The 22,513-nt window shown below is 41.5% G+C and overlaps 1 protein-coding gene across 3 annotated transcripts in view; it reads left to right on the forward strand.

Annotated features, from left to right (window-relative positions):
* Window positions 1-22,513, forward strand: part of IMPACT (impact RWD domain protein) — a 53,857-nt gene that overhangs the window by 8,247 nt on the left and 23,097 nt on the right. For 2 of the 3 annotated variants that reach the window (XR_003854791.1, XM_029591152.1), the window contains exons 2-6: window positions 2,974-3,102; window positions 8,043-8,095; window positions 9,641-9,703; window positions 14,502-14,587; window positions 18,867-18,989. Coding sequence is in view for 2 of the 3 variants with exons in the window: in XM_029591152.1 (XP_029447012.1) it covers window positions 2,974-3,102; window positions 8,043-8,095; window positions 9,641-9,703; window positions 14,502-14,587; window positions 18,867-18,989 (454 nt within the window). In the remaining variant the exon portion in view is untranslated. The remainder of the gene's footprint in view (window positions 1-2,973; window positions 3,103-8,042; window positions 8,096-9,640; window positions 9,704-14,501; window positions 14,588-18,866; window positions 18,990-22,513) is intronic. The other variant, XM_029591153.1, reaches the window with a different exon arrangement.

Below are 22,513 nucleotides of genomic sequence, written 5' to 3' on the forward strand. Positions count from 1 at the left end.
GTATGGCATGTTCTTATGTTCTTAAGAATATTTTTGCCAATGATACCAAAATCTGCAACAGGGTAAGCAGCCAGGAAGGTGTGGAAAACGTGAGGAAGGAGCTAGCGAAGCTCGAGGAATGGTCTAAAGACTGGCAGCTAAGATTTAATGCTAAATAAATTCAGAGTAATGAATTTGGCCTGCAAAAACCCAAGGGAAAGGTACAGTATTGGAGGTAAAATTACCACTAAAGAAGAGTGGGATCTGGGGGTGATTGTATCTGATGATCTTAAGGTGGTCAAGCAGGTGAATAAAGTAACAGCAAAAGCCAGAAAGATACTTGGCTGCCTAGGGAGAGAAATAGCAGAAAAAGGGAGGAGATATTGCTCTTGCATAGGTTCATGGTGAGACCTCACTTGGAATACCGTGTACAATTCTGGAGGCCGCACCTTCAAAAGGACATAAACAGGATGGAGTCTGTCCAGAGGGAGGATACTAAAATGGTCACTGGTTTTCATTCTAAACTGCATATGGGGATAGACTCAAAGATCTAAACATGCATACCCTAGAGGAAAGGGGATATATGATGCAGACATATAAATATCTCAAAGGTTTCCATGCACAGAAGGCGAGCCTCTTTCAGTGGAAAGGAGGCTCTAGATCAAAGGGTAATTGTAGGAAATATTTCTTTACAGAGAGGGTAGTGGATTCATGGAATGGCATCCCAGTGGAGGAGGTGGGGGCAAAAATGGTAACTGACTACAAGAAAGCATGGGATAAATACGGGGTATCACTGAGGAGTGCAGGGAGTTGTAAGGGCTAGATACATGAGGTGGATGGGCAGGCTAGATGGGCCATACGGTCTTTTTCTGTCATTGTGTTTCTACTAGCACACCTCTGAATTTTGCAGGCTCCATACATACCTTTAATATTAAACTAAGAAATGTAAGGGATTACCAATAATGCACAAACCATTGTATTACTACTTAAAACCTTTCAGATAAAGCAGTACTGAGGACAGTGTTTTAGATCAGGGATTCCCAACCCTTTCAACTGCAGCAGCCCCTTTTCTCTCCATCCAAAGGTTTTAGGGCCCTATCCTGCCCCACTAGTCTCGCTCCTCTCTTCTAACCACTTCCCATCATCCTATCCTCATACCTCTCTCCCATCACCATGCTTTCTTCAGTCTGTTTCTGTCCAGCCCCTTGCCATAACTCTCTCTCTCTCTCACTCCTGCCCAGCCCTATCCTACCAGTCTCAATCTCCCCTAGACCTTCCCCACCAGAGTCTCTCTCATCCCTGTGTATCCTCACTAATCTCTCACTCCTCTGCTCCTCTCCCACTAGTCTCTGTCTCCTATCCAGCCCCTCTCTACCAGTCTCTCTCTCACTCTCTCACCCCCGCAAGCCCAGCCTCACCAGTATCTTTATCCCAGTCCCTTTCTCTCCCCTCAGCTGCCAAACCACCAGGTGTCATTGTGGTTAATATGTTGACATATTCTGCTGAATGTGCAATGGCAGCTATAGGAATTATTGGGGAAGGAATGGAGAATAAAACAGAGAATATCATCATGTCTCTGTATCGCTGTATGCACCTTAAGTATTGTGGGCATTCTGGTCACCACATCTCAAAAAAGATATAGCAGAATTAGAAAAGGTACAGAGAGGCGACCAAAATGATCAAAGGGATTGAACCAGTCCTCTATGAGGAAAGGCTAAAGAGGTTAGGACACTTCAGCTTGGAGAAAGAACGGCCGAGAGGAAATATGAATGGAGTCGAACAGATAAATACAAATCAGTTGTTTACTCTTTTAAAAAGTAGAAAGTCTAGCGAATATTCAGTGAAGTTACTAGGTAATACACGAATAGAAGAAAATAGTGTGTTACTCAATGCATAATTAAACTCTGGAATTCATTGCTGAAGGATGTGGTGAAAGCTATTAATATAGCTGGGTTTATAAATGGTTTGGACAAGTTCCTGGAAGAAAAGTCCATAAACCATTATTAAAGGGAAATGTATTGGGGAAATCCACTGCTTATTCCTGGGATAAGCTACATGGAATCTGTCAACCTGTTGGGATCCTGCCAGGTGCTTGTGACCTGGATTGACCACTGTTGGAAACAAGATACTGGGTTTGATATATCTTTGGTCTGACCCAGTATGGTAACATCTTATGTTCTTACCAATATCTCTCTCCCCATAATCCTGTGCTCTCTCCAGCCTCTCTCCACCAGTCTCTCTCTCTCTCTCTCTTTTCCACTGAGAAAGTTGACCATTTAATCCTACTCTCTGTTTCCTGTCTTTTAACCAGTTTGTAATCCTCTTGGTGGTAAATAATCATTTACCGCATGAGAAAAACTTTATTTAAAAAATATATTTACTGTAAAAAAAAACCCAAAACAAACGGCCAGATTGAGTCACTGTATTCTCTGAGGACAAGCAGAATGGTAGTCCTCACACATGAATGACATAATTGGATGGAGCCCTGGTCTGGAACTGCTTGCATTGTTTAAAAATAAAGTTATAGGCACTTGATTTAAAAAAAAAAAATTGTGGCTGCACAATGTACATGCGCAATTTACGCTCACAGTAGCAGGCGCGCTTAGCTATGGGCAGCCAGCAACCTCAGCAAAACAGGTCAGAAGCGGCATAAAAACGGACCCTCGTATTGAACACCCGATGCAGTTGTGGGCGTCTGATGCGTTTGAGCGCCACGGACGCACAATTCTTTCCTAGCGCGTCCTTTTTTTACGCAGCCCCTCATTTACATGCTGCATTGGGTGCCCAGGGGATGTGGCTGTGTGCGCGTTGGGCGCTCATACTGAGCGTTTTCCTGTTTTAATGCGCGTCTTGTTGCACCGGCCCCTGAATATAGAGGAATTGCAAGTACTTAAAGCACAAACCACTGGAGGTAAGAGTATTTGCTGTCATACGTCTATGGTTTGCTTTGTAGACATGCAGGTTACCATGCACAATTCTTCTCGTTTCTTTTAGATTGATGAGATTGAAGCTCTGTCATCCATATATGGAGAGGAGTGGTGCGTGATTGATGAAGCTGCGAGGATGTTCTGTATAACTGTCGGTGATCCCTCGCAACAATCTAAATGGTCCCTCTGCTTACAGGTGATTTGGGGTTTTTGTTAGGCACTCAGAAATTGGATCGAGAATGCACAATTATTGATCCAGGGCTCAAAACATGAAAGAAAATGTGGCAGATGCCTTCGGATATATGTGTGAGCCTTGTAAGACCTTTTAAAATAAATCCTCCTTCTCCTTGGTCTCTATTCACAGTTGGAGGTTTGCATCTGCACTTGGTGAACAGAGGCCGAGTATTAGGTTTTCCTGAATACCTACTGCTGTACAAGGGGATATTTATCTGGCATTTACTGTTTTTGTTTTTTTTGGAACACTGAACAAGTTATTTGGATGGTCTGAGAGAGATATTCAGAGAACACAGGGGAGGAGCCATACTAAACTCTCTATATTCCACCTCGTTGTCTCCTCCACCCCTAATATGTGACTTTAGTTTGCCTCACATACTTCAACGAGCATTTGGAGGCCATATGTTTTGGACAGTAGACATGCTGGTTTGTTAGAAAGCTTAATGCTAACAAATGGAGGAAGACTAGGGTATTGTATTTAGGTTGGGCCCTGTAAAAATCAGAAAGGAAGATGATAAGGCCTGAAATGGCCCCAACAGTGGAGGTGATGGAGACCAGTACATTAACAAACTCCGGCCATGCTTGGGATGGATATAGAGGGTATTGGTACGGAAAAGATCGAAGGATAAGGAAAAAGACACAGGGGTAGGGAGAAACTAATTTTGGGTTGCATATGGGTGTTGCACGCTTCTGTCCATTTATGGTTGCCCCTATCATGGTCCTCTTTACTTACACACAACATAGTGGAAGCAAATGTGTCAAACTGACCTTTCAAATAATTGAAGCAGTAGGTGCATATAAAGAAACACTCCCAGAGCTCCTGTCAACTGTTGTGAATCTCCCTGCAGACAATGAGGGGTCTTGGGGGAGACCTAAAAGAGAATGTGATATGTCCTGTGCTTGCTCCAGGGAGATGTGGCCTTTTAAGTAAATGCGCATCTTTAGAAGAGGATACCTTAAGCATTTCATTCTGAAACTTTTGTCCCCGTTTGGCAAGGGGCGTCTGTATGGACAGCTTTGCCCATTTCTGTCTGGTGACATGTCTATTACAGTTGTAGACAGCACATTATTATCTTATACCTACCTTTCGCCCTCTAGCCTGGAGATGCTTTACTTATGCATGGGGTTTTGGGCTTACAGATCCTCCAGCAGCGTGAGTTGCGGTGGGAGGAGCGACCTCAAGCCATCGTAAGGCTAGTGCACCAGCCTAAAGACAGGCAGCGGGGGACGTAGAACTGGCTCCTGTGCAGTGCCAGAGGGGAAAAGAAGGAGAGGAAGAGTTGGCTTACGTGGGTCCACAGGCAGAAATATCAGACACATCCTCTCACCCCCTCATCTCAAAAGTGCATTTGCCTCTTTCTCCCCCACCTGAGGTCAGCTGAGTATTTAAGAGGCAGCATTCCATAGGCGGCTGCTGCTGCTTCCCTGCCACCTCTGACTGGCTGGCACCAAATCGCTGAGCAGCGCCTGCTGTTTTCGTGCGATTTCAAAATGGATACCAGTGCCCCCCAACCATTGCCTGCAGCTTGTTGAAAACAAAAAACAGTGCTGTCGGTTGTGGAAATGTTTCTGAAAGGCTGGGAAGATTTGCCTGCACCATTCCATCCGCCCGGTAGCATTCAGAGCCCACCTTCAAAGCACCTCACTTAGACTGCATACTGTGCAGAGGGCAGGCTTTGCATTTCCCTGCGCCATCACTCCCCTTCGAGCACTGCCCGCAGTCCAAAATGCCCAAACTGGGTACACATGCAGGCTTTTACTACTGGAGGGCAGCCCGCTGTCCGGTTGCCACAAACCTGTGGCTGCTGAATAACCAACATTCCCGTTTGTGTGTGGCTTTTTTTTTTCTTTTTAAATTTTACTGCTGCAGCTAGAAACAGGTTCAAGACTTTAAAGGGGAAGCAGCAAGCATATCCCAAGAGCAAGGAAGGGGAGGAAGAATGTGGGAAAAGTTTATTTCAGTCCCCCTGGAACCTTCTTGGTCCTGCACAAGGCTTTGGACCTGAATTGGCTCTGAATACTCAAGAAGAGTAGAGCCAGGGGGGAGGGGAGGGAGGAGGGGGAAGGAGAGAGAGGGAACCAAGTACTAAACCGGTAGCCCTTTGGACTTCAATGGTGCTCCACTCAGGGAGGGAGCATGAAGCTGCCACCTCGAGAGCTCCTAACCATACAGACATCCTCTTCAGTTTAGGGCCATGCTCAACTGAAGAAGGGAAAATTCCTCTCTCACCTCAGGAGCTGCGCACCAGACAACCAGGCCTTCACTTTCAACCCAGGAAGTTTGTCTACCATCTGCTGGAGACAGAGAATACTGGCAGCCTGGTGTCACCACAGAGATAAATAAGGAGTGACATCTGTGAGCTTGTTGTTCTCTACCTCCATCTGCTGGTTGGCGTGCATAACCCACTTAACCGGATTGGTCTGATTGTATTCAAGTAATTTCACCTTTCCCCTGAAAAAAATTTGTTTAACGTGCTTAATTTACCTTTTGAGGTGTTTGAATGACTTTATTGTATCCCTCCATCTTTCCTCTGGGGCAGCAGGGGTGAGGAACTGCTGGTTAGCACAGTCTGCAAACCAGTTGAATTTTCAGGATATCTTTAATGAATAAGCATGAGAGAGATTTGCATGCATGCTGTCTGTATTGCATGTAAATATCTCTTCCTTGTACGTATCCGGATCAGTCCAGATTCCTGGGCTCATATATCCCTGCCAGCAGGAGGAGACAGAGAAAAAAAAAACTTGCCTGACCCTGCTACATAAAACCTAGTGCCACATGCAGTTCCTCCGTATTTTCTCTGTCTCTAGCAGATGGCACAGGGTGCTCTACCTGCAATTCTGCGGGTCATTTGAGTTTTCAGGATATCCCTAATGAATAAGCATGAGAGAGATTTGCATGCATTCTGTCTGTATTGCATGTAAATCTCTCTCATGAATATTCATTAGGGCTATCCTGATAACCCAGGGACTGGAGGTTCCCCACTCCTGTTCTACTATACAGACGTTTCAACTCTTTTCTGACGTCAAAAACTTGATCTTAAAAAGTGTTGCGTGCCCCATCTCAGACTCTGGAGTGGTGTAATTGATCCTTTTCTTTGATTTTATATACATTTTGTTAGAAGAAATCTTCTGTTTTGTTTTTTTTGATAAATTCTGAACAGGACAATAGTAAGAGCAGGATGGCTGTGAATTTGCCCCTTAATTGGGAGCTGAATTTTGGTGCCTTTTTCCTCTGCTTTGACTTTCTGCTGGGTTTTCTAGCTTTTGTTTCTGTTAGCTACCTTGTTTTGTCAAGTTGGTGTTCCTTGTCGACGCTTGCTTTTCACCATTTGCTGTCATGATGGAGTTTGTCGATGTTGCCTCAAGTCGGAACTGATGGATTGGTCTCTGTTTCAACAGTTTTTTGCATTTAAAGCTTGGCAGTAGCAACTTAAATTGAAGAGTTGGATCGGACAGGTTCTGTTTTTACTCTGGTGACAAGAATGCCACATAGAGGTAGAAGGAATCTGCAGGATCAGAGTCAACAGATTGCTGATTCAGACATACTGACTTCTTTGATTTTGCTATTGCTTTGGACGTGGCGGATAGATGAATGTTTTGGACAGCCTGCAGTGACTGGTACAGTGGAGGTTGAGGACCTTGAGAGTCAGGGCTTTTCTGGAGTAGGTGAAGTCTCTTGTTGCTGATGAAATGGGTTTGGATTCTTTGGTGAATTTTCTCGATGCCCCGAAGCACATATAGACAACTTAATGCCTGATTCTGTAGGAGATGCTTTGAAAGAGAGAATGTTTTCTCTTGGGATGATTTGCTTGACTGAGCCAGCTCAGGCTCCAGCTTTTGCTTCATTGTTGCTGGAAACGGGGAGCCCAGGTAATGGGGATTCTTTGCATACAGCTGATACAGCAACAGGACAGTGACTATAATTTAACACGGAGATGTCATTTTATTATTGTACAGTTCTATGCTGCTTTGGGTTCCTTGGGAGAAAAGCGGGATATAAACCTAAGACCAGAATAGAATAGACTAAAGCCAGCTGATTGCATCAGGGGTAGCAGAATGAATCTCTTTAATATTTCTTTTATAATTATGCATTGGGTTATTCAAATTTCTATGGTCTGTTCTTGATAGCCACAATCACGCTCTGCCAAAAACTTTAAGTTCCATTTATGAATGAGGCTTTGACATCAACCATGGCCTTTACTGATAACAGTTTAGAGATGTTTATAGCCCATATAGAAGTTCAAAACCAAGTATCTTCCAGGTTGGGTCTTCTGCAAGATGTTTGGAGATTATAGGAGTTTATTAACATTCATCTCTCCATGCTTCATCAGTGCTTAAGGTGGAAAGCATGGGTCCAGAATGGGTTATGGGACCTGAAACATTGATCCTTAAACTTACAGCCTACCCCAACCTTACACGCATTCAATATGTTCTGCAACTTTCTCATCGCGGTGGAGTTGAATGGGACAGCCTTTAAGTTAGGATTAGAGTAGGGAGCCAATGATGCAAAGTGCCTCTCAAGCATACTAATATCGTGACCTCAGACTTGTAAATCAAATGCTGTTCAAATCAGTTTTCATGGTCACTTTGCTGCCCCCACCTCCGCTGTCCACCAGATTTCTGCCACATTGTTAAATGGTTCCCATCATCCTATGAAGATTTGTCTCATCATAGCACTAACCTTCTTTCCTGTCCGATGAGGCAAGTGGCCAAGAAGGGAGGCGCTCTGCCCAGGGTATCTCATTTGCCAACCTTGCAAAGGTTGCCCCCAGCATGCAGTTTGTAGGCCGTGGAAATTCACCCTGGAGGGTTCTCAGCCCGGTCAGACTGCAGTTAAAATTTTCATAACAATCTTTTCCTTTTTATAAATGTTATTTTAATCTTCTTTCACTTTTCTTTCAGGTACACCTCCCTCCTGAATACCCAGCCGCAGCCCCACCTATTTATCAGCTTAAGTAAGCAGCCCTTGTTGCCGTTCCTAAAAGCAATTCATTGCAGCACACACTGCACCGTCTTCTGACTTCGTAGTTCCTGTTATCATTTCCAAGCATAACCACCTTTTATTTCACGAGGTGTGCAAAAATTAAATTGACACCACAAGGGCAGGAGATGGCTGGTTGAAAGCACTTAGGTTTTTGCCTTCAGCATTATAACATCTTTCAAAATGCTTAGTGTTTCCCCAGATCTTAGTCTCCCTGTGCCTGATTACTTGAGTAGGGGGCTGATAAGGAAAAATCTTGCCTTTGGTGACAAATTCTCTACGCTTCTAGCTTGATGACCAAAAAAACAAAAAACAGTTTACAGCACCACATTAAATAATGTAACAAATTTAAAACAGCAATTTTGTTAATAAAGCTTAACACAGAATAAATGTTACTGTAAAGCATCATTCAAGTATGTAGTTAATAGGATTGTGAGTCTGCTTAAATGATACAGGCTTTTGTGTCCTCCTTAGGAAACAGAACTGTGGGGATGCTTAGGCAACATAAGCATCAGAAGTGGTGGGTTAATGAGCTGAGGGCATAGACCACTGATGCGCTTTGGACATTTTGCAAAAAAAAAAGTTATGCTTACAATTTAGCTTTTTGGATTGGCAAAGCCTTCATCTCTGAGGAATCAGTGTAATGCTCCTGCATCACTGCAAATAAACTATTTGCAGTGTTATGGGAGAGTTTCTATTTTGGTTAAAGGTAAACTTAAAGGGGGTAATTTTCAAAGGCACTTGCACTCAAAAACCCGATTTTTCGCTCTTTAGTGGCTCCTTGAAAATAGCCTTGGTGTGCATAAAAGTACATGTAGAACGTGATTTTGTGCACACTAAATAGGTGTTTGGGGCAAGAAAGGGATTTATATGTATATTTTCAATTTTCACATAAGTACATTTTATTTATTTTATTTAAATATTTTTATACACCGACATACACTCTGAGTATCACATCGGTTTACATAAAAACATGAACTTGGCATAGTAGCGCTTTACAGGGAACTAGTCATATATACAAGTAACTTGCAAAAGAATAAATGCGAACACAGAAACGTAGCTTAATGCGAATAATGTGAGCATGATTTACAGTATTTACAGAGGATTCATAAAAAGAACGGCTTGTAAGGGGTTGGGAGTGGAAGCTGAGATGAGGTTACAAAGGGGAGACTAAGGAGAGAGGAAAAAGATAGGAGGGGGTTGGGAGGGAGGGGGCCTGGGGGGAGAGAGTAGGGAGGGAAGGAGGGGGGGGGGTGAGAGGTAGAGAGGGGTTCAGGGAGCTAGAATGTTCTAAGTCTGCATATAAATAGTACTCACAGACTTCAGCTTATGTGGGCTGTTGGAAAGTTACCCTTAAAAAGTAAGATGCAAAGAGACAACTACAAGTACATAAGGATGGAATTTTTATGAAACAAATTTTGTCAAAAAGATATTACTTCTGCTTTCAGTATACAGGGGGATTGTATTTTTGGCTATTGGATTTCTATAGGAATCATTTATAATATTTTTCTTTTGCTAGTGCTCCTTGGCTTAGAGGACAGGACCGTCTGGAACTATCAAACAACCTGGAAGAAATTTATGTGTAAGTTTTGGGGGGGCTTTTGTTTTTAATATATACATTATAGTTTAATTAATACACTCTTTTAAAGTTCTTCCTTAATAGGACCTATATAACAAATCTTGCATAAGGAATGTTAGCTTGTGAATTGCAAAAAAAATGTACATGCGTGCTGAAATGCATTTAACAGTGAATGCACTATATTTTAGAAAACAAGCGACAAAATATTATCATGGTAGTGTGAGTACACTTTGAACATGTATACAAGCATGTAAATGGTAGCTTCTATGAGCTCATAATGTCTGTGAACTAAATAGTGTATACACGCTAAACTGAGCATGTGTGGTCTTCTTTTCCTGTTGACTGAGCTCCTTTGCTGCAGACTTGTATAAAAGTAAGCATGGTAAATATTTGTATGTGAATTCCGACTCTATTCGCGGCTCTATATCAAAAATGTATAAATTGTTTTTTGATGCAGAACCACGACTCCTCTCTTATACTGCAAAATGGGAAGCCGACCTCGGTCGGAAACTCGGGGAAAAAGATTGGGGAAAAAATTATGCACACGGCTAGTAAATGCTCTATATCGGCTCAAATACAGGAAAACTCTTATAAAATGATTTACAGATGGTATCTCACCCAAGACAAACTCCGTAAAATATACCCTCAACTCTCCATTGCTTGTTGGCGCCTATACGGGGAATCAGGCTCATACTTTCATATATGGTGGAGCTGCCAACGGATTTCACCTTTCTGGAGTGCGGTGTTCTCCTGGCTGGGTGAAATCTTAAGTGTTACGTTGACTTCCTCTCCTGAGGTGGCCTTGCTCCATTTGCCTGCCCCTGAGCTGGGCAAGCATTAACGGAAATTTTGCGTTCAGGTCTTTTAAAGCAGCGCGCAGTGTCATAGCAACCCGGTGGACGGTATCACATCTGCCCAGCATCACAGAGGTTATTAAAAAGTTACATACATACTACCGCTTAGCTTCTCTAACAGCAGCTAAACACAAGCGGATGTCCTCCTTCCTTCTGGTATGGAAGTCTTTATTAGATTCTTGCTTGCAATGATCCTGACCTTTTTCAGGGTTACCTCATTCGCTATTTGAGTAGAAGGCTGTAACTAATATCTCGTAGTAACGCTTTTCATCTGGAGATTGTATTTTTGTAATTGATTTTATGTATTTATGATATAGGGGAACATGTTGGCTACATGTAATGTTTATGGAACCCAAGTCTTGATATTTAGAGATATTTAGGAGGGAAGAGGGGATTTAAGCCAGTTTTGTCCTCCTTACATTGGCTTCCTGTTCAATGGAGAATTGATTTTAAGATTACAATATTGATCCTCAAATTAAGAAATACTAGTGTGCCTTGGATCAAAACAGGGCACATTTTACATAATTTGTTCCTAACAATCAGGTTTAATTTACACACCTAGTTTATTATTTTACATTGTTACCGTACTATGAAAGCACACAAGTAATTTGTAATCTATACCAACCATATTTCTCTTTATCGTGCCCTTCTGTAAACCATTGTGATGGTATTTAACTTAACGACGGTATAGAAAAATTTTTTAAATAAATAAATAAAAATAAATTATGCACTTTCTAGGATTTTAAAATTATCCCAGCAAGAATTTCTTGAAGTTCCCTCAATACATCATGTATACTTTGCTGAAACTTAGGAAAGAGCATTTTCTGTGCAGACCCAAGAGTATGGAACTTACTACCTGGTCTTATTTGGACACTAACAGATACTCTGGCATTTAAAAGGTATTGAAGACATTTTTGTTCCATAATGCATTTAATATATCAGAGTAACTGTGTATATGGAGGGAAAGCATGGCATGGTGGGCGGGAGGAAGAATTCCTGGCCGATGGGGGATGGACAGTGCCTAGAGGACTGGAGAAGGGCGGATGTGGTTCCTATTCATAAAAGTGGAAGTAAGGAGGCTAGGAACTACAAGCCAGTTAGTCTGACCTCTGTGGTGAGCAAACTAATGGAATTGCTGCTAAAACAGAGGATAGGGCAATTTTTGGAATCCAATGGATTGCAGGTTTCGAGGCAATGGTAAATCTTGTCAGATGAATCTGATCAATTTCTTTGATTGGGTGACCAGAGAGTTGGGTCAAGGGAGAGCGCTAGACATATAGTGTGCTTGGATTTCAGCAAGGCTTTTGACATGGTTCCTCGCAGAAGACTTATAAATAAATTGTGTGCCCTTGGTATGGATCCTAGAGTGACTGACTAGGTTAGGAACTGGTTGAGTAGGAGATGACAAAAGGTAGTGGTAAATGGAGGTTTCTCCGTGGAAGGGGTTGTTATTAGCGGTGTGCCTCAGGAATTGCTCCTTCGACCGGTTCTTTTCAACATTTTTGCGAGAGACATAACGAAAGGTTTGTTGAGAGAGGTTTGTATTTTGCTGATATCAAAATCTGTAATAGGGTGGACAGCCAGGAAAGAATGGAAAATATGAGGGATCTAGCAAAGATTTAGGAATGGGTCTAAGGTCTGGCAGCTAAGAGTTAATGCTAAAAATGCAGAGAAATGTATTTAGATTGCCAAAACCCAAGGGAAAGGTATAGTATTGGAGGTGAAATTCTTCTAAGCACAAAGGAAGAACAGGATCTGGGGGTAATTATATCTGATGTTCTTAAGATGTCCAAACAGGTGGATAAAGCAACAGTAAAGGCCAGATAGATACTTGGCTGCATTGGAAGCGGAATGGTCAGCAGAAAAAGGGAGGTGATATTGCTCTTGCATAGGTCCCTGGTGAGACCTCGCTTGGAATACCGTGTACAATTCTGGAGGCCGCACCTTCAAAAGGATATAAACAGGATGGAGTCGGTCCAGAGGGAGGATACTAAAACAGTCAGTGGTCTTCGTTCTAAAGTATATGGGGATAGACTTAAAGATCTAAACATGTATACCCTAGAAGAAAGGCGAGATAGGGAAGACATGATAAAGACATTCAAATATCTCAAAGGTTTCCATGCACAGGAGGTGAACCTTTCTCAGTGGAAAGGAGACTCTAGAACGAGGGGTCATGAGATGAAGTTGAAAGGGGGTAGACTCAGGAGTAATCTTAGGACGTGTTTGTGTATGGAGTAGTGGATGTGTGGAACGGCCTCCTGTGGAGGCTGTGGAGATAAAAGCAGTATCTGAATTCAAGAAAGCATGGGATAAATACAGGACATCTCTAAGGAAGTGATGAGAATTATAATGCTAAATTAATTGGACAGATAGGCAGACTGGATGGCTCATACAGTCTTTTTCTGCCGTCATGTTTCTATGTTTCTAGGAAAGGGAGGGGAAGAGCAAAGAACATCAAAAAGGGAAAAGAAGCAATGAAATATAAATTTAAAAAGACAAAAGACAAAAAAGAACAACATAGCAACAACTAAAAAAATTAAAGAAACTAAAAAAAAGGAAATAAAATTTTCCTGTCTCCTGGGGGTCCCTAACTTTTCTCAGTATTTTTCCACTTTGGAGATTCAATCTCACTAATGTACAGGCATGGCATTACCTCCTCTTTTTTTTCCCCCTACTGGGTAGTACCTCTCCCTGTGCATCCTAGCATTTTTCACTGTCTCTCCATTTCCTTGTTGTACTGTTTTGCTACCATGAGGTCATAGAATCACCCCGAGATCTCTCTCCTGTTTTGGTGGACATCAGTATCTTGCCTCCTCCCTCCCCGCCAAATACTGCTCCCTTGAACTTTTGCACCCCAGATGCAACTTTACACTTTTCTTGCTTTGAAATTGTCATCATTCTTTTTTTAGTGAATACATGTTTTTGTTACTACAGGCACTATTTTATTTATTATTATGATCATGATGATGTAATGCAGAGTTATGATTCTTAGTAGTGAGACCTTTGGTACACTGGACATGGAATGAATACTGTTTAGCCTTTTAAGATGGCTTTTCCAGAGTCAGACTGTAGCAAATTGACATAGCAGTGATCATACTATACGTGTTCTTTGGATAAATCAATGTTGTCCATCTGACACTTTTTACAAACTTTAAATTGAATAGAAGAAAGGAATGAACCAAAAAACCCCCAAATTGTTCAGGGTTGTTTTTTTCTTTCATTTGATGCTTCATGTGGTAGTTCAGAACCTTCACTAGAGTGGAAAGTTCAGCTTTGGGAGCATTCTGTGAGTGGTGGTTTTTGCTTCCCTGAGGCTGGGAGCATCACCATGTTGATATTTTGTTCTAACTCAGGTTTGCAGCATTGCTTTCTTGTAAATCAGAGAATTGACCATGTTTTTTGAGTGTTATTGTCCGTAAATTACAGGCCAGGCTTGGAGCTTGAGCATTTTGCAGAGATACCATGCTTGGCCCAGGGAGGGAGGGAGGGAAAATGATCACTGTTCCTGTGGCAGCCATGGAGCAGCACTGATGGATATTATTGGAGGAGACTTCCTTCTGGCCCTCAGCACCAGCAAAGGTATCCAAGCTACCTTAGCATGCTATCTAGGGTGTTGGGTGGACACACGGGTTAAAACGGAGGAAAAGTGGAGAAGGAAAAGTGAAGAGGAGCAGGTGGGATAATTTAAACAAGATGCCTTTTCGTTTTTTTCATCAATTATTTTTCACTCTCTCTAAAAACAAAAAAAACCCTACCATAAATTACTAGAAGATAATTTTTTAAAGAAGTTACGTTTCCTTTAGAAGAATAATCCTGTTTCTGCACCCTGTCTGCTCTTGTGATCCTATTGAAAGCATGAGGGATACTTTCTTGTTTCCATTTTGCAATATACATTGCTTTGCAGACTTTTACTCACTGTTATTTTGTGCATTTTATACATTTTCCAGGCAGAATCTTGGTGACAGTATTCTTTATCAGTGGGTGGAAAAGATACGAGAATTTCTGATATCAAAATCGCAGTCTGCTGATGCAGGTAATGTTGAAAATAGATGGAATTTTTGTCCAGTTCTGTCTAATTGTTTTGAAAGTATTTGCCAGGATTGGACAAGATTTTCATTCAAAAATATGAGTTTACAAAATACACTTTAAAAAAATCCCCAAAACTATTTTAAAGAGAAAATGTGCTTTTTAGGGGGAACCCAAATCCAAGAAATAAATAGGAGAAGGGAAAAAAAAAAATCAGGTCTTGGAGAAGATGTTGCAGGGCCTGGGTGCCTCTGTATTGAGGGCACAGGTGCCATTTCTGACCATCCTCAAGCTGCTGCATGAGACCCTTCAACTGCCTGGCAGCTAGGCACTGCCACTGATGCCGATTCCCAGAGAGCATTGGCACCAATACCAATGCTGGTACCAATGTCCATTCCCGGAAGGAGATTCCCGGAAGGAGATCTCCTCGCCCCAACCATCAAACCTCATTAAATAAACGTACTCTATCCACAGCAGGCCCCGCGCTATGGAACTCTCTACCACCATATCTCTGGAAAGAACATTGCCCTATCGCCTTTAAAAAGAGACTCAAAACTTGGCTATTCGAACAAGCTTTCTATCCATAACAATTTTCCGCTCAATCTTTCCAAATATGTGCACCTTGAACTGTGACTCCTTTATTTTTAGCCAGGTCCTTCCTAGAACCTCATTCTTTATTGTATTCTTTGTTCTTTAATCCCCAGTTTACTTGATCCAAGTTTATCCACCTGTTCGATGTAATTGCATTCGGTCATGCCTGTTTAATGTTATAATGTAAACCGAATTGATATGAAACTTTGCTACATGAATTTTGGTATATAAAAATGTTAAATCAATCAATCAATGCCCACCAACCTGTTGGTAATTCCAGTACAGCGGGTATGAGAGTTCTTGGGGTCCAGGCCAAAACCGCTAAGCGCCCCCATCTCGGAGACCTTGACTGAGGATTGGGCACTGCTGGAGTGCTCAAAACTGGCAGATCACGGTGATTTGAAGTCTGAGTGTTCTTGGGGGTATACAGAGGCGTTGTCAGCATTGGGCCACACGGGGCCCAATGCTGACAACACAATTGCCCCGTGTGGATGTATGGCATGAAGGCGTGCATTGAGTCAATGTCAAAAGTTCTACAAACTTTGAAGTCAGATTCCATACCAGGTTCCTTTAAATGATGTCACCTCATGTCTGAGGACTGACGTCTTGCTGTCCTTGGAGAACAGGTACACAACTCTGCTTATACTTTTTCTGACCAAAAGTGCACACACGGTTTTGAGGATCTTAAGCTACACGTGTTCTTTTCTCCCCGACCTAATTTCGCTCTGGGAAATCTTCCACTGCAGTGCAGGTAAAAGTGCTTGCATATACGTTTTCAAAGAGCCTGTTTTGTCTAGTAAAATGCTCTTTTACCCATAGCAATGGCTTTGGAGATTGACCTCCCTACTTTTTAAGTATTTTCCATGAGAGCAGTTGTGTGGTAAACAGAGCTTCAAATTACAGGAAATAAGACCTATTTTGACAGTGGCCGTTGTTACCAATACATTTTGGAAAGTGCACAGAACCAGGATTTGTGGAAAAGTCCATAATAAGCCTTTATCCAAGGCCCTTTACCGAAATCAGAATTGCCCAAATGGGCTTATGGCCTTATTATGCATGTTGATGTTCCCAGGCAGATGAAGCAGTGTTTGATTATCATCTGTACTGGGAAGAAAATTGTAATGCTGCAGCTTTTCAATGGAAGTCCATGGTCACTTCCAGAGGCAGCTGAAAAATGTCTCAGGGGGCCAGTGAGATAGCTGCAGTGCACTGCATATGAGAGATCTTGGTTTTATCCCTAAGCCTGTCTTCTACTCTTCAAGCCAGCTAGGGTTGGGGAAACTGCAGAGTTGTATTTTGCAGTTCAAGGGGGAAGGGAGTCTACGCAATTGAACATACTTGAGGGGCACACAAGTCCGCTTCTGGAAGGAGCGACCATTTCTGGTCCCTGGCCGAGGATTGTCATTGCAGTGACTGGGCTAGGATGGGAAGGGTTTGATTTAAAAATCGGAAGGAAAAAATGAATAGTTGCTAATGGAGCCATAGCCCAGGAGACACCAGTCCTGATCGAGCTTGGAAGTCCAAAGGAGCAAGAGAAAACTGCCAGGCCAAAGAGAAATGTCCCAGTGTTAAGGACCCTGCTAGAGACAATTCATATCTATTTTAAATATTTAAAAAAAATTAAAGTTGGCAGCAGTCTTTGCTGTTATTAAAAATCTGATATAGAAGTCTTTTACTCTTCGTTCGCATCTCTTTGTAAAGAAGCCCCCTGGTTTATGTATTTATTAATGATCCTGAACTGTTGTGTAAAAGCCGCCCCATAATTCCTTGGGGCTAGCACTGTGCCATGTGTGAATCACAAACCCATCTGGTGACAGGGCTGTGGCCTGCATATGGCACATGTCAGCAAAATGTGTGGCACAGCGTAGACTGTTCTGTTATCCAGATCAACTCTGTTCACTTGAAATTTAAAAACTGTGTTTACCCTGATTGCCTCAAATAAATAGATGAGTTGTTTTGGATACCAGAACAGTCGACGCTGTGCCACACATTCTTTCCTCTTAATTTTATCTGTGCTCTTTACTCCACATTTTTCTTGTACATGTGAACAAAAAGCATAATCTCGAGTGATTTTAAATTTCTCCTTGAACCCTATTTTCCTTTAATTTGTCATTCTTGGCCAGGAAAAGATGAAATTTAAAAGTAACGGTGCTGTCGGAACAGTGTTTTGCAAAGGCCTGAGATACACTTAAATACTGCAGTAAAGGCTGGATATGTTTTATTTCTTTCTCTCTAGTTGGTTTAAGTGAGCCACAGTGTTCCTGTGAACATCAAGAGGAAAGGCAGTACTATGAGGTCTGTGTTCCATGGCGCAGCGCGCAACAATTTACCTCGGTAAACTTACCCGGGTCACTATGGCTGAGATATTCAGGGGGAAACAGATCTCGTTTAATATGCCCGGTTAAGTTTAAAGTTATCTGCATAAAGTTACCCAGATAACTTTAGACCCTGCTGTTCACCACAGTCTTTTCCTGGCTGAACTTAGCAGGGTCGCTGTGAATAGCAGTAATACCCAGCTAAGATTAAGCCCTGTGCTCGGAACACCTCTGTGTTGCCTGTTTTTGTTTTGTTTTTTTAATTTAATTTTGTTTCTTTTTAGGAGGGTAATGATTTACCTGGCTAAAACTGCAAGAGGCGGGAAATGTTTGTTTTAAAGTGTTGCATAATATCTTGAAAAATTGAATATGATAGAATAGTTATATTCTCTATATTCTATATAGTTATATTCCTCATATGCTTTCTACCATGCATATAATGTCTGATTAGAGAGCAGTTTTCCTTCAAGTGCACTTTTTTTATTTTTTTAAATGAATCATAAAATCCTTGTATATTCTTCTGATCTGTACTGTCTACATGACAGAATTATAGGTAATACAGAACATGTTCAACATGCATGCAATATGGGATATGGATGATGATATTTTTTTTGGAATGGCCTTGTCTGCAGAGTGCCAGGTACTGATACTGGTCTCAACCCTAGGATGTACATTAGTTTGTTGAATGTATTCTGAGATGGTGCATTTAGTAGTGCATGCTGTAGCCACCGCTTTTTATCAAATTGTAGGGTTGTGTTTGTTGATCCTGGGTAAAGTACTTTGCACATTATACTCGGCAGGTAGACACAGAAAATGATACAGAGCCAGATAATTCAGAAAATGACTGTGAGGTCTCAAATGGTCATGCATTATAACTTTTTTTTATTTTTTTTATTTTTAATGCCTAGCAAAGCCTACAAAAGACTCCTGTTTTCTTCAGGTCGAACACAGCTCTGAAAACTCTGTACTCTAGATAACCAGTGAATCATTTAAGAATTCTTCCTCTTTTCTTCAGTCAAGTTCTATGTTGAGTAATATTTACATGCTGGCAGTCAGAGCATACTGATCTGTTATATTTGATTCAGAGGCACGAGTGAGTTAGCGAGAGTTAGTGAAAACATAATCTAACAAATCCATCTCTACCACTATTCTTCCCCTTCTTCCTCCCCTCTACCTTGCTAGGGGTTCTCTTTTCTCTTTTATGATCAGCATGACAGTCTACATAACGGGAGATCTGGTACTTATTCCTTGATAAATCATAGTGACAACTTGTGACTGATACACGACAAATCAGAGAGTCTTTTTTCAATATAAATGAGAAAGTGTTTTGTTGGAAGTGTGGCTCCTTGGCTGAACATTTTTTTTTCTGTCTCATTTTAGATACTCAGAAGACAACTGAGGAGGTTGAAGCAGATGATGAAGATGCATTTTTCACTGGTTCTCGGCATATCCAGCCCAGTATGATGAAAATGTCAGGTTTGATTATGTCTGAATGCTCAGAAGGTGCGGTATTAACTATTTCCTTTGTAGCTATGAGAGAAGTTGATCATATTTAAATTGAAATGGTTTTTTTTCTGTGCAGCATGAACTTCTTTTAAAGCATGTCTGTCATCCAAAATGAATCTTCTGTATTTTGAAAAAGAAAGAGGCACCAGGGTTGCTTACAAACTCCTATTTTTTTAAATATCATTTTAATATCTAAGGCTTCCTTGATCACCTTCTGTTCAGTTCTAGTTGGAACCTGATAAACTCCACACTCTTTCATTATGGGGTAATTTGGTAAGAGCCCAGATAAATTAGACACAAAATACATGCAAAAGTTACACCAATTTTCTCTTTTGAAAATTATCCTACTGAAACTGACCCCTTACAGTTTTACTTGTTAAATTTTGTGCAGAACCTTTTGGGAAAAAATGCAAAAGAGATGGCTGAGGGGAGATATGATCGAGGTCTATAAAATAATGAGTGGAGTGAAATGGGTAAACATGAATTGATTGTTTACTCTTTCAAAAAGAACAAAGACCTAGGGGACATGCAATAAAGTTGCTAAGTGATACATTTAAAACAAATAAATATTTTTTTACTCAACACATAATTAAACTGTGGAATTCATTGCTGGAGGATGTGGTGAAAACCGTTAGTTTGGCTGGGTTTAAAAAAAGGTTTGGACAAGTTCCTGGAAAAAAAAAGTCCATTAACCATTATTTAGGTGGACGTGAGGAAATCCAGTGCATATCCTTGGGATAAGCAACATGGAATCTATATACCATTTGGGATCCTGCCAAGTACTTGTGACCTGGATTGGCCACTGTTGGAAACAGGATACTGGGCTTGATGGACCTTTGGTCTGACTCAGTATGGCAGATCTTATGTTCATAAGACCAAACCCCTCCCAACTCCTCCTCCACTCAGCATGGGTAAACTTACGGGTGAACATGACATATGCACGTAAGTTTTTCTATCAGTAAGTATGAAGTAGCCATGATCTGTGGGTGACAACATCTGGCAGCACCAAACAGATTTGTCTTTCCGATCTGGTAGAGCTTTACTGAGCATGTGCAGGAGTTTCCACACGGGCATTGCCTCAGAATCCTCTTTAATCTGTTTTTTGTCTGCACTGGGGGACAGGCCTCTACCCTTTATTGTGAGGACTATACAAAAACTCATGGACAAATCTATGGTTTCTCTTATATTTTTTCATCAAACCCGATTTTTCTCGTCTCCTCACTGCTTGCAGTGACTCACAACAGCACTTTTTACTGCTACTTAGCCTTTTTGGCATCAACACAAAAATTTTTTTTATTGCCTCAAGGTTTCTTAAACTTCTCAGTCATGGCAGTAAAAAGAATTAACAGCTTTAAATCTTGTATTTGCTAGACTGGGGGACAAGCCTTGTGTATGCTTTCCCTCCTTTACCCTTTATTGTGAGGACCATACAAAAACTCAGCGGGATCAAACCCCATGATTCTCATCGCACGGCGTGACCCAGACAAATGTGGTACGCTTATCTCATACAACTGTCCATGAGGCCCTTGATACATCTTGGGGTGGATTGATGTCTCCTGCCTCAGGAGGAGGGCCAACTTCTCCACCCAGCCCTTCGGTCCCTCAACCTCACAGCCTGGATGTTGAACGCACGGTCATAATGCCTTGTGCTTTGCCTAGACCAATAGAAGATATATGCCTCTAGGCGAGGAACACTTCTACAAGACAAAATTGCTCTTTAAAATGGAAAAGATATTCCAGTTGGTGCATACCTCACAATCTAAATCCCTTCATATATGAGCTTAGCTATCTGTTGACATACCTGCATTATTTATCTCAGTATGGCCTTGCAGCCACTTTGATGCAGGTGCATCTCAGAGCCATTGCAGTATACCATAACCCAGTGGGCAGTGCACCTATTTCTATACATCCACTCATTTCCAAAGTCATGAAAGGCCTCTTACAACTGCATGCACCAATTTACAAACCTCCGGTCCCCTGGGACCACAACGTGGTTCTTACCTACTAATGCAATCTTCGTTTGAGTTTCTTGACACTGCATCTCTAAAGTATCTTACTTAGAAAGTTGTTTTCCTTGTCGCAGTCATGTCCACGTGCAGAGTAAGTGAGCTTCAAGCTTTAGTGCATTATTCTCCATACTTGCAATTTTTTCATGATAAGGTGGTGCACCAACTTCCTACGCAATGTGGTATAGTTATGGTTAACTTTATATGCTGCCCCTAGCCAGGGTGGCTCATAACCATACATACATAATAACATATAAAAAATACAGCATACTAAAGACGCATGAATAAATACAGCATGCACAAACCATATAAAAGGCATAACAAGCCTCACAATAATAAAAACAATAGGATAAAATAACATCAAATCTAAAGCAGTCCGGCAAAGTACAACAACCGAAACATAAAGGGAAATAGGTTTGTTTTTTTTTTTGTTTTTTTTAATCTTTCTTTTGAATTTAATTGTAAGATATCTTTAATAAAATGCTTGCTCAAAGAGCAAGAGTTTCTTAAAAGCTTTCAAGCAGGTTAATGATTTCACCCTGACCGGTATCCACTTTCCACGTTAACCAATCAATAGTTCTGCCCACTTTCTTCCCTCAATCTCATGCTCATGACGGCAAAAAAGCTCTACATACACTGAACTGCAAAATGGCCCTTGCTTACTATAAGTGTCAATCTCAGGCGCACAGAAAGTTGTTGCAGATGTTTGTTTCCTATGATCCCAACAGACTTTTTACTTAGCTGTTGCAAAACAAACTTTGACTAACTGGACTACGAACTGTGTCCAGCATTGCTATACTGCGGTTGGATTCGACCTCTCACATCGGGTTCAAGTTCCTCAGGTTTGTGCCATGGCCTTTTCCATTGCACATCTACAAGAGGTGTCCATTGAAGACATTTGTAAGGCTATTACCTGGTCCTCTGCACATACTTTCACATCCATTATTGTCTAGAATAGATAGTCTGGCATCTTCTGACATTGTCATTGGGTGGGCAGCCCTGCATCACATATTCCAGCAACAGTCTCCTTTCCATGATGGAGTCCAAGTTGCTTACAAGTAAACGCTCTGCTACAGTCCTCAGCTTGGGACTCCCCACAGATCATGGCTATTTCAGAATGTTTATCAACGGAAAAAGCAAGTTTGCTTACCATAAACGGTGTTTTCCATAGATACCAGGATGAATTAGGCATGAGATGCCCACCCTCCTCCCTGGAAAATAGACTATACAACTGCTAGATTTGTCATGGGTTGAGGAGGCTTCTGAGGCAATGCCTGTGCAGGAACTCCCGCTCATGCTCAGTAGAGCTCAAAGTTCTACTAGCTTAGAGAGATGAGTCCGGACGATCTCACTCACAGATCATGGCTAATTTATCCTGCTATCTACAGAAAACACTGTTTACGGTAAACAAATTTGCTTTACCTGCATATTGAGCAGACAATTTTGTAAAACCCATAACACTGTTTTACCTGCAGAGGTCCCTTTGAAAATTACCCTCCCTATAGGCAAGATGTC

This window comes from Rhinatrema bivittatum, chromosome 2 (genome assembly GCF_901001135.1).
Source record: "Rhinatrema bivittatum chromosome 2, aRhiBiv1.1, whole genome shotgun sequence".
Classification (NCBI taxonomy): domain Eukaryota; kingdom Metazoa; phylum Chordata; class Amphibia; order Gymnophiona; family Rhinatrematidae; genus Rhinatrema; species Rhinatrema bivittatum.